The sequence below is a fragment of the Micropterus salmoides genome, unplaced genomic scaffold (assembly GCF_014851395.1).
Source record: "Micropterus salmoides isolate LMB-PRFRI ecotype aquatic unplaced genomic scaffold, ASM1485139v1 Ms_hic_scaffold_21, whole genome shotgun sequence".
In the NCBI taxonomy this organism is placed as follows: domain Eukaryota; kingdom Metazoa; phylum Chordata; class Actinopteri; order Centrarchiformes; family Centrarchidae; genus Micropterus; species Micropterus salmoides.
Genome location: NW_024041262.1, coordinates 16,618,494 through 16,635,791, shown reverse-complemented (window position 1 = coordinate 16,635,791; position 17,298 = coordinate 16,618,494). Strand labels below are relative to the sequence as shown.

The 17,298-nt window shown below is 43.7% G+C and overlaps 1 protein-coding gene across 3 annotated transcripts in view; it reads left to right on the top strand.

The window, feature by feature from the left end:
* Positions 1–17,298, top strand: part of LOC119915600 (zinc finger MIZ domain-containing protein 1-like) — a 113,364-nt gene that overhangs the window by 58,173 nt on the left and 37,893 nt on the right. For all 3 annotated transcript variants that reach the window (XM_038735202.1, XM_038735203.1, XM_038735204.1), the window contains one exon: positions 14,924–15,043. In XM_038735202.1, the coding sequence (XP_038591130.1) occupies positions 14,975–15,043 (69 nt within the window). In that variant the 5' untranslated portion in view covers positions 14,924–14,974. The remainder of the gene's footprint in view (positions 1–14,923; positions 15,044–17,298) is intronic.

Genomic DNA, 17,298 nt, shown 5'->3' with positions numbered 1-17,298 from the left:
GAATAGAAATAATATGAATTCTATTGACAGCAGCTCCTCCAGTCAATAGTCTTTACAGGGTTTTGTGTTAACACAGACACCACACGAGGCAACAAGCTGCACTCTCTGAAATGCGCCCCACACAGCAAGATAAACTCTTGTCATCAAGGAATTAGAGTAACTATCTGCTTTGTGTGTGTTTTCCTTGTGAGCGAGCAACACAGCAAATCAAAAGAATGTTTACTGGGCTGCAAAAGTGGAAGTGGAGAACAGCACCGTGTTTCCTGTCTAGTGATTTGTAAAACTCTTGAATAAATTTTGGCCCGGAAAGCTGGCTTTGCTTACAGGGAGTTTTCCCTATAAACAGTGGAAAGGAGACTCCTGCCCCGCAAGGAGTTGTTTCCATTCTTTCCACTGCGTGTGTGTGTGTGTGTTTGCGTGTGTTTGCACATGATCACACGCATGCACAGATTCTTGAAAAATGCACTTTATTCTTTGTTAGGATTAGCAGGACTTGTTCTTTCGGTTATGATAACGTTGTACTCACATGTAATTGCGGCAACATCGCTACAATTAAGTCTGACAGGACATATCAGGTGATAATACAAATTGCATGTAAATCACTGTATTTGCAAGTAAATGTAAAAATGAACACATCTGAAATGTACTGTATGTACAGCAGATCTCAGATATAATTATTGATTGATAAGAGTCATGTAAAAAGGTCCAAAACAGCTAAAAAATAAAATATAGTCAGGTTGTTAAAGAGCCCACACTTCTACTTTTCAGTTGCCTGCCTTCCTTGTACTTTTTGTTTTGCATAGTGTGATCAGGATACTAAATTCTTTGCCTGAGGCACTTCTCCAGTTTTTGATGTTCCTCCCTACAACACCCAAGTCCACTGAGGGCAGGAAGAAAAACAACTTTTCCAAGTTTAGTTGTTGAACATAATATTGAATCTTGAACATTGTTATTGACTCGTGTCCCACCAGACCAATTTAATCTGTGATTCAGCTCGTACAGTGCACCCAGCAAAGGGAATCATGTTATTAAGCCCCCTTAATGAAACAGTCAGGATGGACTCTCCATATCTTCTAGCGCTAAAAAAAAAAGATAATCTAAATGGAAAACACATTGTCTTCATTATTTGCAAGTGTTGAATGAAGGCAGTTACCATGGTTACAGCCATCGGAGGCTGAAGCCTGGTTTGAGGCCAGAGGGGCTACAGGAACAAAGTGGCTCCTAATGGTGAGATTGTACAAATGGCTCTCTGAGAGGGTTATATATCGCTGGTATTTCCATGTTGGCCAACACAGTCACAGCTCAACAAATGATCAGTTTCTCATCATAGCCTCGTGTCAGCGCTGGCTCTGGTTAATGAAACAAGATAAATCTCTTCAAGTGATTTGCTATTCCACAGCACAGTCGACTAAATGTTCTTAGAAATAGATTTCTAAATGGCTATTCTGTGTTGTTTTCCAATGCATCTGCTTTTAAAGAGCCGTGCGGAAACTTCCAGTGTACACCAATCAAAATGCAGATTGTCTACACAGCATGGTGTCCACCCAGGAGAATTACAGCTGAATACTAAGCAGGGGAAATCTCTCCGTTTTGACTGCTGTTTATGCTTCTGAGACAGGAAAAGGGAGGCAAAATGAGAGAAAGGCACAGCAGCGCTTAATTCATTTTCTTGTCTGAATGTAGGTTAAATTACGTTTAAATCCCACACAGAGTTGCACATTGCAGGTAAATTAGTCACTTGGCAGCTGATAAGCAGCGCCGGGAATCAGGGACAAGGAGCCTTTTTGCGGAGAGAAAGAGACACATTGCTAATAATAGAGGAAGTGGTCATGTGGGACCTCTCTGCTCTCTGATTCATGTCAGATAATAATTGGTTTACCTGATACGACGCCCTGTGTTTGGATGGGGATGGGGCAGCGGTAAAACAAATTACCAGGGGGTTGACCTTTGGTAGCGCTATGCTGACCCCAGCCAGGGAGGCTTCCTGACAGGAACACCAACACGCTTCAGTGGCACACAGGCCAATCTGGATGTTACTGGGTGGAATAGGTTCTAATATAGACACTTAAAGACAAGGGTGTGGGTTTGGTTAATACTCAATATTGTTTCCTGCATTTATTTGCATTTATATCAACAGAAGTGATTACACATTGTAATGAAATTGGTTCTCATTTTCCCCTAACACTGATAGTCTATCAAAAGAAATTAAAAAGATATGCAAATTGCTGTAATATTACCGCATTACTGTAATGCAGTAGTCTTACCTACTCTTACTACTTACTGTATTTAGTTTCATTATTAGTGACCCTTAATGATAGTGTTGACTATAAATAGTACTGCCACTGTCTTATCTTATTGTATGTAAGAATATTATAATTACACATCTAGATTAATTTTATTTTGTTTTCAATTTTTGAGCCCTGAGTAGTGTCTGCAGGTCTTCAGCTCGGGCGTGCAGCCCCAACAAGCTCTTCCAATCAGAAAGCAGCCTTTATGTAGCCTGACGGACGGAATCCTGGGAAAGAAAATGTTCCAAAAGAGCACTTTCTGCTGTTTGTGAAGCTTATTGTCTGAGCTAATGGTAACAAATGATAGGTGACTCAGCATTTTTGTCAACTCTGTCATCTGGACTATGACACCGCCTGACAGTAAAATGACGTTTTAGTGATTTTAGTGAGTATATCAAACTGTGCCTCTAGAGGCAAAAATATGCCCTGCCCCCCTTATCCACAGGAGAAATTATGCCCGTTCTTATAGGCTGTAAGGTGTCATTCAGAGCCAGTTTGAATAGATGTAACAGCAGATTTCTCATCATCAAAATAAATACAAGCAAGCAGTTGAGTCTGGCATTTGCTGGCGCTTTAAAGCAAATTTTTACTAGGTTTATTTTACCCTCGCAAACAGGTTGTTCACACATTTCAAAAGAGCTCAGGTTGTGCTGTAGCTGGCCTTAAAGCCCATTTCATGCCTTTGTTTATCCAAAAAGAGAAGACTTCTTAACTCTCAAGACTTGTTTGTCCTTTCTGGACTCAGGCACTCTGCAGCACTCTTTTTCTCTCATACATTCATGTGATGAAAGAGATCTATAGGGTTTTCGAGGGCCCGGCATGACGTCTACAATATCCATTTTTCTGTAGATCAAGACTAGATGTACTCCCAATTTGAATTTAAGTCCCAGGGAATTGTCTGTGGGCTGCAAGGCATATAGCACTGTCTCAAAACAGGCGGCGCTCGATATTATAACACAATTTGTATGTTAAAAAGGTGGCCCCTGTTGTTTGGATGTGTTTCTGTGTGAGTGGGAGTGTGTTTGTGTGTGTGTGCATATCGATCGGTGGAGGATGTGTCGCTGACAGGGCAGCCTCTCTGGCCATTGTGTCGGGGAGGGGAGGCTACTTGCTTTCAATCCATTATTTACTAATCTCATTAGCCGAGGATCCTAACGCTGAATGTGCCGCAGAAAATGACTTCTCTCCCTCCCTCTCGTCAGGATACAGCAATCACACGCATGCACACAAACACATTCACATGCAAACGTACTCCGCACAAAGATTGAAGCCCTCAGAGAAGAGAATCAGAATCAGAATCAGTTTTATTGCCAGGTATGTGTACACATACGAGGAATTTGACTCAGGATTGTACATTGCTCACGATGTGCTTACTTATACAATAATAAAATAATAATAAAATAAAATCAGACACAAACTACAGAATAGACAACACTAATATATACACTATGAACAAAACAATATAGACATATTGGCAAATAGTGCAGAGGGAGTCACTTGTAACTATAGACAGCAGTTTTGAAAGAAGACTTTTTTTTATTGCCCTTAATTAATCATGTGAATTAAGTGACCACCTATCTGTGCTTCCTACTGGATTAGCTAATTATATGTTCAGCACTTTCTGCTTGTCTGCTGAAGTACGTTTGTGTGTGTGTGTGTGTGTGTGTGTGTGTGTGTGTGTGTGTGTGTGTGTGTTTGTGTTTGTGTTTGTATGTGTGTGTGTGTGTGTGTGCATGCGTGCGCGTGCGTGTGTGCTCCCCTCTCCTTTGTCCCATGGCTGCTTGCGAGTACTGTATCACCGTGACAGCCTGTTTGGTCTGCTGCTCATGGATCACGCTCACCTGTGCGTCTGTAAAAACAACCACTTTGCATATGAGCTCGCCCCTGACAGCGTAATCTTTGCAGTCATGGAAAAGGAGATGCAAAGTGTCAATTTGATTTGCACAGAGGCTTAATAATAAGTTGGCGATCACGCAGCAGCTTCACATTGGTTTTTGTTGTTTTTTTGTGCGCGTGTGTGTTGTTGTTACCGGCCAGGTGACTATAAGGCTGCACACCTCTGCAGTATCACCCAGCAGAGAGAGAGCAGACCACTGCAGACAGAGATTCATGACCCAGCCAGCCTGTAATTGCTGATGCTTCAGCAGTTTTCGGGGGGCTGGAACAGGGAGGATACGGAATTTCTCAGCTTTTTCCGCTTCTTGCAGCATTCATTTCCTCCTCCTTTCTGACCCAGTGCGTCTTTCGTTCTCTCCCTCACTGTCTCGCTGCCTCTCACACCTTCCATCTGTGTGTGTGTGTGTGTGTGTGTGTGTGTGTGTGTGTGTGTACACATCTAGAAATGCTACTGTAGGTGGCATTGTTTATGTTCACCTGTCAAGCTACCTCAACTTCCCTGATGGATGATATGGAGCTCTGTTGTATGCCAACAGTGCGGTAGCTAAATTACACCCATGAACATGCAAGATAGGAATATTATTCAAGGCATCGATCCACAGGTAAATAAGCCCTCTCTTCAATAGTAAAGTGAACTAGTGACTGAACAGTCGACCTGAAATTTATTCATCTTTCATTCATCATCATTTGTCAAGCAAAAATGCCATTTGTTGGTTTTAGCTTTCACAAGACTGCGCAAAGAAATTAAAGTTTTTGATCCCTTCACGCTACATACACAGAACATATATAAGTATTGAAAATCAGAAGGAAATAAAAATAAAAACAATACTGTTACATATATATTATACAGAAGTAGTGGTATGGTAATGTGCAAAACAAGCATAACAGAAAGTTCCATGTCATTTATTCATGGTGCAGAGGATGAGGTGGAGTTGAGGAGTCTCACAGCCTTTTCCTGCTTTATACTATTACATATTAAATATCTTATCAGACTTCTGGTCAAAAACATGCAACTTCAAGATGTGTGCATGGCCTCTCAGGACTTCTGGCGGATATCTTTAACTGTCTTTTACTTCATTTTGTAGACTGATTCAGTCAAACAAACATGAAAATAATCAGCAGCTCTAATGTGAACCTAATGATTTGATATACTGGTATACAAATGACATGGCCAAGCAAGCCTCTCTAGCTTACCATTGCTTTATACATGCAGTGATATGTCAGTTTGGGTGTTAGAATAAGCTTAAAGCACCCTTTGATGACACAGAATGGTATAAATAAACAACCCCTTCACATTATAAAGAATTTGTGCTATCTGTTTTTTTTTCTTTCGCATGTATGAAAGAGATTATGTGATGTTTGTGTGTGTATATGTGTGTGAACGAACGGGGCTGTCATTGCTTCATTTGACAGCATAAGTCGTGAATTGCGTAACGCCTCTGTCCTAGCATCCAATATTCATTTGATGCTATTTTTAGCCTGCTGTAAGATTATATAAAATGAGACATACTGTTCTACAAACATGTGATCCGCGTCACTGAGACTACTTGCATGCTCTTTAGCATGCTTTTAGTTTTTCTGTGCTGTTCACAAAGAGCACCAAACAGTGGGATGGATGAAATAACATACATTTAATGAAATAATTCAGGATGCCTGCACTAAGAGGGTAAGCTATGCTCAAAAAGAATATTGAATAAATGTCTTTGCTGTTTGATTGAGGACTCTGCTAAGTCTACTCCCCTAGAGAATCTCCTTTTTCTCCCCAGACACATTGGCATTCTTCACAGCCACAGAGATGAGAGGCTTCCCGCTTCATTTACACAAAGGCAATCAAAATGTGGCAGCCCACAATCTCTGGCAAATTAGAGCAGTGCAAGCGGTGTGGTGTGGACTCGATCAGAGGCCAAGGAGGGGAGGTGGAGGTCTATCTGTTGCATGGGATTCATCACATGCCTGTGTGTGTGTTTGTGTGTCTCCCTCCACAGCTCCACAAGGACCCTGTGTTACCTAACCTCTAAATCAGCCCCCCTCCCACGCAGCAGACCCCTGCCCCTCCATTACTTACAAACACACTCAGACACAGACACACTCTGCCTGGTCATGGACCGGGTGGGGGAAGAAGCCGAACTGCTGCCTGTCTGGTAATGTGTTGTCATTGACCAATTAGGAAATCCAGATCAAACAGGCGCAGGGAATGGCCCCTCGCTGCCCCTTTCTAAGCACTCTGCTCTTTTTTTAATTGAGCACATTTGTGGAACGAGAGGCTTCTCCCTGGAGGGTCCGATGGCTGCAGATACGAGCAAGCTGTTAACACAGGATCAGTCCGCTCAGTAAGGTTATCAAACAATCTGCAGATAGATATAGATAGATAGATAGATAGATATGTGTGTATATATATAGATATAGAATCCCAATGCAGGTCTGCGGAGTGCAGGAGAGGATTGTTTTTTTAGAGGATGTAGGTCCTTGAAAGTTTGGACAGAAAAGCATGAGAAAGTTAATGAAAAGAGCAAAATTTCTGTATACTTGCTCTGCAATTAATTAGACTGATTTATAATCAATAATTTATTTAAAGTGAGACTTTTGCTGAACATTGGCCACAATCTGAAAAGCACATGATAATGTTAGATGTTAAAACACAGTGTAGCATTAGCACTTAGAAGGGGTCATAAAGTAAACCAACTGACTCTTGCAGTGTCAATTGCACAGCTAATTTGAGCTAACATTAGCCACCATAAGCTACTGGTAAGGCTGTCGCAGCAAATCCCCTTGAGTGCTTGGGAATTCAACTTTTTATTCGCAAGAGGAAGACTGTTATTTTTTCTTTAAAAAGTTATAAAAAATCTTGTTGTAATGTATTTGATGGTGCTCCACAGAATAGAAACTATCTTTAACAGGAACATCCTGACCAGGAGAGCTGCGAAACACAGGGCATATAAGAAAATACAGGCTGTGTGCTGACTTGTGATAAAATGTTTAAAAAATGAATTATCAACATTAAAAATGAGCTCAGAGGGGTAATGTGAATTCTATTCATAAAAATTAAAACAAAAATGCAATGTTAAAATCCTAATAGATAAATAAAATGGATAAATTACATAAAAATATATCCTAGAAGTATAGAATATTGTGTAGAATAAAATCTAGTCTGCTGGATTAAAGATATGACGACAGTCATTACTTGCAGCCAAGATATAGAAACCCTGCTTATGAATGTTTTAAAATAGAGATGTTAGTGAGGTCATTGTGATTGCTGGCAGTTTGATGGTATGTCTTCCCAGGCGTCTTCGGTGAAACAGAGAAAGCTCATGTTGCTGCTGTCCATCAGTGTCTGGGCAGGTTGAGCTCATGCACTATTTAAAAGCGCTCCCTCTCACTCTCTGCTCTCTCCTCCCATTCACTCAAAGTCACAAAAGGCCAAAGGTCACTGGCACAATGGAGACAAGGAGGTCCTCCTTCCCCCTGCCCACACCAATAACCCCATTAAACACACACACACAAGCCAACAAACACACACAACTGCCCCTAACTTATCACTGCTGCCCGCACACCTTACACGCTTGCAAGGCGGCAAACACACAAACATGCACACCCTCTTGTTGTGCTCTAAGCCTTATTTGAATTCCTTTCCATGTATCTTGCAGCTTGCCTGTCACTCAACCCCCCCCCCCCCCCACACACACACACACCAAGTACTATCAGTCTCTCTCTCCCAGACCTCATAATGGCTGGTGCTGGGTAGCGGCTGCGTCTGTGGCTCCCGCTATTTCAAAGTTTTAGCTGGCTGGATTAAGCATGGTATGTGAAAAATGAACAGCCACTCACAGGAGGGACACATGAGCTGAATGCATAATAAACCAGGAGCTGCCAGTGGGGGGGGAAAGAAAGCAGAGAAAGGAAACGGGTGAAAAGGAAAAAACACTCAGAAGTTGTCTGAAGAAGTGTTAGCACCTACACGGCAACAGTATCACTCCTCGAAATGGAAATAAATTACCTTTTTGACTTTTCCTCTGTACTCACAATCAAAGGCAATTTTTAAGACAAAGCATTTCAAGGGACTGAGGGTAGGTAGTGATGGCTTTCTTTGTGAGATATTGAGTGCAAATTCACCTCATATCATAACAGTTACTGCAGGTTTGCACTCTGACTCACTGGTTTCATCATCATCACATGCCTACAAAATTCCTGGAGGACTGTGGAGCAGAGAGGGGAGCTTGAGACTGATAGAGCACCGCAGGCAGGCAGAGCGTGAGGCTAGCTGGCTAGTTGTTAGCTCTGCATTTGGTGGAGGCGACACAGTCATGTGGCTCATCTGTGCTGCCTCCCAACGCCCCGAAGGGAATTGAACCCCCCCTACTCTCCTCCCCTGCTATTAGCGTACGGGTGGAAGGAAATGAAAGAGAAGCTGTTTGGATGAGGCGGTAGAGGGCAAACAGGAGAAGGAGAAACCACTATGATGCTCCTCATGTTTACATGTGGCTAAGGCCATATCCTCTCCCTTTGCTTGCTCCGGCAGCCAGGCAAGTTGGAGGTTGGGTGGGGGCCTGTTGGTGAAGAGAGACTAGCCCCCATCTGCCTTTGTCCTTCTGTTTTTTTATCACAGGCGGCAATAGGCTTCTGAGACTTGGTGAAACGTTACACTTGGTTAGAGAGGAGATATTGCTTAGGCCCCTCTATGATCCCCAGTCCTCTGTTTTCTTCTTCTTTTTCTGCTGCTTCGGGGGTGGGGGGTTCTAGCAGCAGCAGCAGCAGCAGCAGCAGTGGTGGGGGTTTCAACCACACCACCCTCCTGCCCCCAACACCATGCTCCCTTTGCTTTTCTAATCACGCTGCAGATGTGCCTGATGGCTGAACAATCTCTGTGTACTGAACGTGGGGCTCCCGCAGGAATCCAGGAGGCTTGCTTATGTGAGCTGTCATGAAAAAAAAGTGAGAGGGCAGGGAGGGAGGGAGAGGGAGTGAATGTGGGACTGCGTGAGAGGGGGGGGGGGGAACGGAGTGAGTTAGAGGGAGATTGGGAGATGGAGAAAGACAGAGGGGAAGAGGGAGAGATCAGTGAACAGCGACCAACAGGGCTCCTTGGATTGTGTGTGTGTGTGTGTGTGTGTGTGAGTGAGAGCGTGAGTGAGTGGCACAACTGCGGGCCCACCCTCGCTCACGGTTGCTGCTGGAGCTGCAGACCAAACCACATTAAATAAAAGAAATCCATTCCCAAGCCTGTTAAGGAGCCATGTGGGGAGGTGTGAGTGTGTGTATGTGTGTGCACTCGAGTGGCTGTGTGTCCATATGTGTGCAGCAGAGAAATGGGGGAAGGGAGGAGGGAGGTGATGGAGATAGGCTGAGAGGAGGGGAGGTAGAGCAGGGAGGTGGGACAGGCAGGAGGCAGCTCATATTATCCTCCATGCCAGCTCTGGATGGAGTCTGCCGAGGATTATGGCACATTCTGTAAAGCAACAATGGAAGCTGCGCCGATTCGTGCACATTTCCATCCTCTCTGCTTTTTCCTCCGTTGAACAAACACAGCTTTGTCCTCCCTGCCTGCCTGGCCACTTACCAGGCAGAGAACCAGGCAGACACCTGGAGTCCTAGAGCTGCCCTCTCCAAACTAAACACCCCTCCCTCAGTGCAAAAAAACGGCGTCTCTACAATGTTGAGATAATTAAAGGGGAGCTTTCATGCCGGGCTCGGCCGACAGTTGGAAGAAAACAAGACATATCTCGGAATCAGAGCACATTAAAATCATGAGGGTGAAGAGATTCTTCCTCCCCCTTCTCTTCCTCCTTCCCTCCTCCTCCTCCCTCATCTTTATCGCCCTTAAGCAAGTGCTGCAAAAACCGAGCCCTAGTCAATGATGGCACAGATTAGTCCTTTATTGCCTAATTCACCTACAATAGACGACACGCGGGGACACAATCACCTTGAGCAGCGCGTCTCAACGTGTCCCCATGAGGTGTGAGAGTGATGCTGATTTCTCCGCTCAGGCCACCTCGTTCCATTTTAATAGTGTCAGCAGTACTTTGAGCTTTCGATTAGTGAGCTGTGTGCATTTCTGTGTGTGTGTGTGTGTGTGTGTGTGTGTGTGTGTGTGTGTGTGTTGGTTGAGGGGGGTGTTTCACACAGCTCTGCGGAGGTGTAACACCCTGCCTGTAGTGTTGTTGTAAAACACATTAGGAGTGACTGAGGGTGTTGTTATGGTATCATGATGCTGGTCCAGCACTCAAGGGAAGGTGAGAAGATCTATTTGTGTGTGTGTGTGTGTGTGTGTGTGTGTGTGTGTGTGTGTGTGTGTGTGTTTGGTCGGGATGGTGGCCAGCGTGGCTTGCTGTCTTTCCACTCCTGCAGCCACCCTCCAACTCTCGTCTTGTGTACGATACTTTTGCCGCGTCCCTCTACAGGCAAGAAATGTATCTTTATTTAAAAGCTGCATCTTTGTCTCTCTTCCAGCATAAGTTCAGATGTATGTGCAGAGTTTGGCGGTACAAGGCTGTTTCTGTGTGCTAAATTCTAAATCTGAGTTTAAGAGGTGCAAATTACAAGATATTTTGTGACATCACAACTATTTTGAAAGCCAATCACGGTCCAATAATGCAACTTACACAAGTGCAATGTAGAAACTTGAAACCTCCAGCACACAAACACTGAGAATGGACTTCTCACTGAAGCAGAAGACATCTTATGTCTAGCAGTTAAACTTTTTAAAGGAACATATTTGCATATTCATTGATTCTTGATATTTTCGGGGTCAAAGGAATAGATGTCAAATTCACAAATGATTATACCAAGCAGAGTATTATTATACTCTGTGTCTTAAAACATCTCAGGACAGGATCTTTAAACCTGTCATCATTCCTATCCATAATAATAACACTGTATTCATCAAGTTAATTGTTGAGATATAGGGATGCAGTGATATCAGAAGTGCAAGAGGGCAAGATAGAAGAGCAGTCATAAAGTGATTATGAAGATTTTAAAAGAATCCACTGGTTAGCCAAACTAACTAACAACAAAAAAGAGCCCACGTTGTAATATACTGGAACTATCCTTTTAGCAGACATGTGCCCAGCCCCAGAGTAGCCTGACTGTTTTGGTTCACAAGCCATTTATATGAATAAATTAAATCTGTTTACCACTTCCCTGTGCCTCGACAGCTCAGCTGAGAGACTGTAAAGCGGCGAGGGTTCGTGATCCATTTGTTCTGCTGTGATGGCGGGATAAAGCTAATCATTTGTCTACTCTTCTCCACCCTCAGACTGTTTTCATCCTGCAGAGCAGAGGCGCACAACTCGTCAATGTTACATTAGCAGGCTAGAAACCCTCTTTGAAGATGCGGGGTTGGATTTTTAGGTGTCTGAAATAATGTTTAGATCCCAAACTGTGAGATTGTGACAGTTCAAAAAACAATCCCTCTTACTTACTGGAGATAATGTTCAGCTTTAGTGTCTTCGTTCAACTTTATTTAGCGTCACCATCTTCCAGTCCCCGCCGTGGCACAGTTTTGTCATCAAATTAAATCCATAGCTCTTTTCAAGGTACACTTATGTAACATGATCACGTAATGAGACAAACATGGACCTTGCCCGACGGGAAACAATCCTGTCCTCGGCGGGGTGCCGTGTGGAAACAAAGCTTTTAAAGTGGTGGTACAGGGGGGAAGAAAAACATTGTTTTACCCTAGAGGTGGGCTGATAGCACTGTGAAAAGCCCATTTGAAGAGGTAGGCCTCATCTGTCACTGGGCAATGGAGGAGGCAGCCATGCAGAAGCCCCCTGATTATAAAGAGATAATTTCATCCAATCCTCCGGTGGTGCTCCATCACCTTGCCGCCATCCTCCACTGCCTTTCATATTTGTTCCCAGCCTGCATCTCCTCACCCGTTTCGTTTTATTATAGCTCCCACTCAATACATATATTTTAGCTCCCCATTGAATAGGGAAGGAAAGCTAGTCTCCCTCCTCCCCTCCCACTCTCCATCCCACCTCCACTCCCCCCTATGTGTCTTTTATTGTGCAGGAATCCACTGCCCTCAACTTGTTGTGTAATGGCCTGCCATGCAATTTAGTAAATTAAGGTCAAGTAACGGTTGTATCTGTACCAGTTTCCCCCTCGCACCCTCGAAAGTGTGCTGCAGGATTCCTGGTGGAACTTGCTGAATCAAGGCAAATTAGTTCACGTTAGGTAATGTCACAGGAAAAAAAAAAAAGATAACATCTGTGCGACAGAAAAGAGCGTGTAAATAGGGTGAATGCTCATAATTGCATCTGTTGTCATATCTCCACTGCATCGGGGGTTTAATCTTTAATTTGGCTCTTGTTAGTCATTAAAGATATAACAAAGGACTAATGTTTAATTAGAACAAGTGCATATCTGAAAATGAAATTGCTCCCCAACACTGCCATCTCATACTTTTAAATATGATCTTGGGAAAGACATAAATGTAAATATGTGGACACAGGCTTTATAGTGCGGGGAAGTCAGAAGTATCATTACAGTGTGTGTTTAGCAGAAAAAAGCAGTGGTGGTGAATAGCAGCCCAGCCTCTTTCTTTCCCCTCATTTTAACTCACTGTTGGAGGTAAGAGAAATTACATCGAGAGAGAAAGGGGGAGAGGGAGTGAAGGGAAGGGCAGGAGGGAAGAGAGACGGAGGGTGCAGGTCGACTCGCTCATCAATAACCACAAGGTCAGACAGCCAGTGCCGGGCTGAGTGGGCCCTGTTAGGAAGCAGCAGCTGAGGATTTGTAGAGCTTGTAAAGGCTTAAAGCAACACTGCTCCGCCTTCTTTGTGCCACAAGCCAGGCCTTTAAAGGGTCAGGGAGACACCTGCTGGTGGCTGAGGGGCACGGCGGTCCAGGGGCCACCCTCACCAAGGATCAGCTCAGTATCAGCTGGCAACCAAGAGGGGACTGAGGGGAGTGTTATAGCAGCAAAGACCAGAGGGATGTAAAGGAAGTCGGTGCATGAACATTTTGAATGTCACACGCCTTTTCTCTTGTGACATTGAAAATACTGAAAAACAGAACTGTTTCTTTTTCTATGCTAGTAGTAGACGTGCTGATAGATTTTTAAATGGTATATTTAATGTGTTTTATTTATTATTTTTCTTTTATTTAAAATTAACCCTTTTACTCAGAAATCAGGACATTTCTTATTTGAGAAAGAAAATACTGAATCAGGTTTGTTGACTCTCTCTGCCTTCAAATTACTGTATTTATAAAATTTGTTAAAACAAATATATACACTTTACATACATGCTTCCAGCCCTCCCAAAATCCCGCCAAGTCACAAAGGTGTTCGACTAGTGCGCCCTCAAATCCAAACAGTCCATCTATGTGAAACTTCAGAAATGTCAACAAACAAATACTTTACATCTGCAAAGAGAGTCAGAGTGGGAATAACTCCTCCAATTCCGATGTCTCTTTTCTTTATGAGCTTTCTAATTTATGGAGAGGAATGCACTAGTGTGCCCTTCTCTCCTCTCAAGTACAGGCATGAGCAGCTCCAATAGGTAGCATAAAAGCTCTTTAGCTGTCTAGTGGAGTAGATTACTGGCCTACCGTTAAATCCAGCTAGAGACCCCTAAGTGAGCATTATCAGTATAGTGCAGCATGCTGCCTCTCTCTCTCTCTCTCTCTTCTCCTCTTGCTCCCTCATCTCAATGGTACTTTGTGCAGGGAAATTTCTCTCTGTGTGATGGTAATGGAGAAAGATGGCGTGGGGGTGGGAGGGGTCTGAGTGATGGGGGGGCGAGTGTTAGAGTGAGAGATGATGCACTGCAGGAAGAGATGCCCCTGCAGTAGCAAGAGGGGAATATTGAGATGGGGGGGGGTTTCCACCACCACCCATATATGTGCTTATTACCTCACTTACCTATCCACATGAAGCTGCAGGTCTCTATAAGTTATAGCCAACACCCAGAGTGTGATATGTATTTGATGTTTAATGCAACATTAAATCAGACCCCCACGGGCAAAATTGATAACCTTTAATGTAGCATGTAATACTTTTTAACTTGTGATAATGTTATGTAGCGTGTCAGATCACAGCCTTATTGTTTTCGTTCTGTGAAAAATTATTCCTCTGGACAAAAAAAGAGAAAAAAAGAGAAGAGGTTTTCCATAAGCTGCTGCTCCAAAATCAATAGTGCGCTGTAAGGGGTTTTGTTAGAGGAACTCTTATGTAGCTGGAGAGACGGTGGGAGGAGGAGGGAGAAATGAAATGTAGAGCATGTCTGGGCCCAGGGTACAGATAATTGTTAACCAAAGATTACATAATGGCCAAGTAATGTAAACAGAGCACCACATGCCAAGTTAATGTTCTCACAGGCCAGGATGGAAGGATTTCATGCAGTTTTCTGAGATAATGCTGCCAGACTGGCGGGCTCTACACAGTGTGTGCGTGTGTGTGTGTGTGTGTGTGTCCACCTCTGTTCATTTTCACCCCGAGGTGCTTTAAACATGGTCAAACATCCTCTCTAAGTCATCCAGTGTGTCCTCTCCAAAGGTGTGTGGCAGCATTCAGGGCAACCGCCAGGGCTTGTTAAGGGTGTCACAAGGAGCTGAGAGGAATGTCATCCTTTGGGCTCTCCGAGGTGCTTGTCACCTGCCAAATCAATATCTCCCTGCTCAGCTCACAGTGCCACACACACATTTACACACTAAACTGCAATATCCTAGTGGTGATGGGATTGGCAGCTTCCCTGGGACGAGGCGAGCTTTGACACGTGTCTGTGTTTCTGTTGCAGTGCGCTCCAGTTTAATGGCTGGCAGGTAGAGGCCGAAGAGGGACAATCAACATGAACTCGATTCCGTCGATGGACAGACACATACAGCAGACCAATGATCGTCTGCAGTGTATCAAACAGGTGAGTGTTGTGTCAGTTGTCTGATTTACATAATGTTACATTAAGTGAGGGCTTGACACATAAGTCACAAAAGGCAAATGTATGCTACTTAGTACATGTGAAACAGGTGGACAGTAACGAAGTATATTTACATAGGTTTTGTAGTACTTCTTGTCAACTTTTCAGCTGTTTAGTCACAATAATGATGTGTTTCTTTTTTGTGTTTTTAAAGAGTGTAAGCAAGACAAAATTGTTAAAGAATCTTCTGAAACTGTGGAGGGAAATTTCATCTTCCAACATTAACATTAACATCTAGTTTGGGGAATTTCCCTGAGAGCATGGAAAATTCCCCAAATTAGATATACAAAGTTTCCCTTGGCCATGTAATAAACCTCCCCGTAAGTATAATGCAATAGTCAGTACTTGTACTTTGATATGTAATTGCAACACTTTGCTTTTGCACGGTGGTAAACTGTGTAAAGATACACAATGGTACTACAATTTCCACTTAATTTTAGTCAGCCGTAGGCCGTGTTGTTATGTAAACATAGACATGTACAGCGTTGATATTTGGCATCTAGACTCTGACCTCATCATTCCCCACAAGGAAGCTCAGGACAGCACCTCCCCACCCCCCCTGGATCATGTAGAATCAGAGCCTACAGGTGGATGCTTGATGGAAGTTTTGTCAGTGTAGTGTTATGCTGAACGGTGTGGAGGCAGGCATGGCAGCAAAAGAGTGAGGCGGGCACCGGCCCCCGTAAGTTCAGTTTCATGATGATGGTGACCTGTGATGTTAATAAGCACCCACAAATCTAACCCATATGAATCCAGTTTTGGTGAGTTTGCCTTCAAAATTGATTTTAAAGTGTTAAATGATCTTCAGTGGGTTAGTTTAGACTTTGGCCATTTGTGCTTGGACACACACACACTCACAATCATGGATAGAATGCACCTGGGTCGTCCTGTTTGGACACACTAAAGTGACTAATGGGTTCAATCTTATTATCAGGACTGTGGTGGGACTCGGGTTACTGACCAGGGTCAAAGAGCGGAGGCTCCCCTCCCTCCCTCCCTCATCATCACCTTTCTTTCTCCCTCCACCACTGCTGACTCCCGACAAGTCCTTTTGTTCTCCTTCCACCACCGTTTGCTGTGGGACAAATCTCTGGCAGAATTAAACAGACATACTCGAGTAACCCCAGGCTACATGGCTCTGTCTTTGATCTCTTTTCTTAACTGACAGGCCGTTTTGTTTGTGGGCTGTGGGCTTAAGGTCCACCTCCTGAAAAGTACATCAGAAGGCCTTTGGGACAATGTATGGCTTGTGCTTAAACACAAGTGTGGACATGGCAAATTGTTTTACCCTCGGCAGGGAGTTCCCAGTTATTACTGAGAAAGAGACTAGGTGAGGCAGATAGCAAGACAGGGCGAGTGTTGAGGGCGCAAACAGAGGGAAGCCCCTATGTGTAGGCTTTGATGTTCTTAAGTAATAAGGTAGAGTGAGGTAAACGCTCCCTGCCTTCAGTCTGGTTACCTTCTTCACGGCAGGACATTACATATGCAATTTCCACTCCTTCTTTAGTTGTATGGGAGGTGAAACTGGATTCTCTTAACGCACTGTGCTGCTGTACAGCTAATTAATTATTCTGTATTGAAGTTCACAGATCAGGAAAAGGGATTTGCATCCGTCTAACACAAAAGTGTAAACTATCTAAATGTTGCGGGGTTAAATGTATTTACCCCGCAAGGCAAAAATTTAAACTAATACGTCCCAATGTTAGCAACTGGGGGAAGCAGCACATGGGTAAACATGCCAATTAGAGAGATCCATGGCATACAAGGAGGCCTCCAGTCCATCTAATAAATGGTTAAGCACCGGGTCATTTCAAACCAACCAGTAAGAGCCAGCACCCTGCTAATAGAGGCAGCTTTGTGCCGCAGACAATCAGGGTTTGGAAGGCCCGCATAATAAATACCATTTATGTCCTGCCAATTAGACTAGCAGTGAGCCCATTCAGCCAGTCGTCTATTCTCCTCCCCGCACACAAAGATGATCATCAGGGGAGATCAGAACAATTAACTCACTATCTTCTTCCCCTGCTCCCCATTGTCCAATATCCAAGCCATTAAAATAATTAAGGAAATATTGTAAACCAATCCAGCTGTTTGCTTTAATTGAAAGTGTGCACATGCTGAAATTTGGCATCTCGAAGGCAACACGGACGTGGAGCAGGAATATAAATGAAGCCTGCTCCATTGTGTTGTTTTTTTCT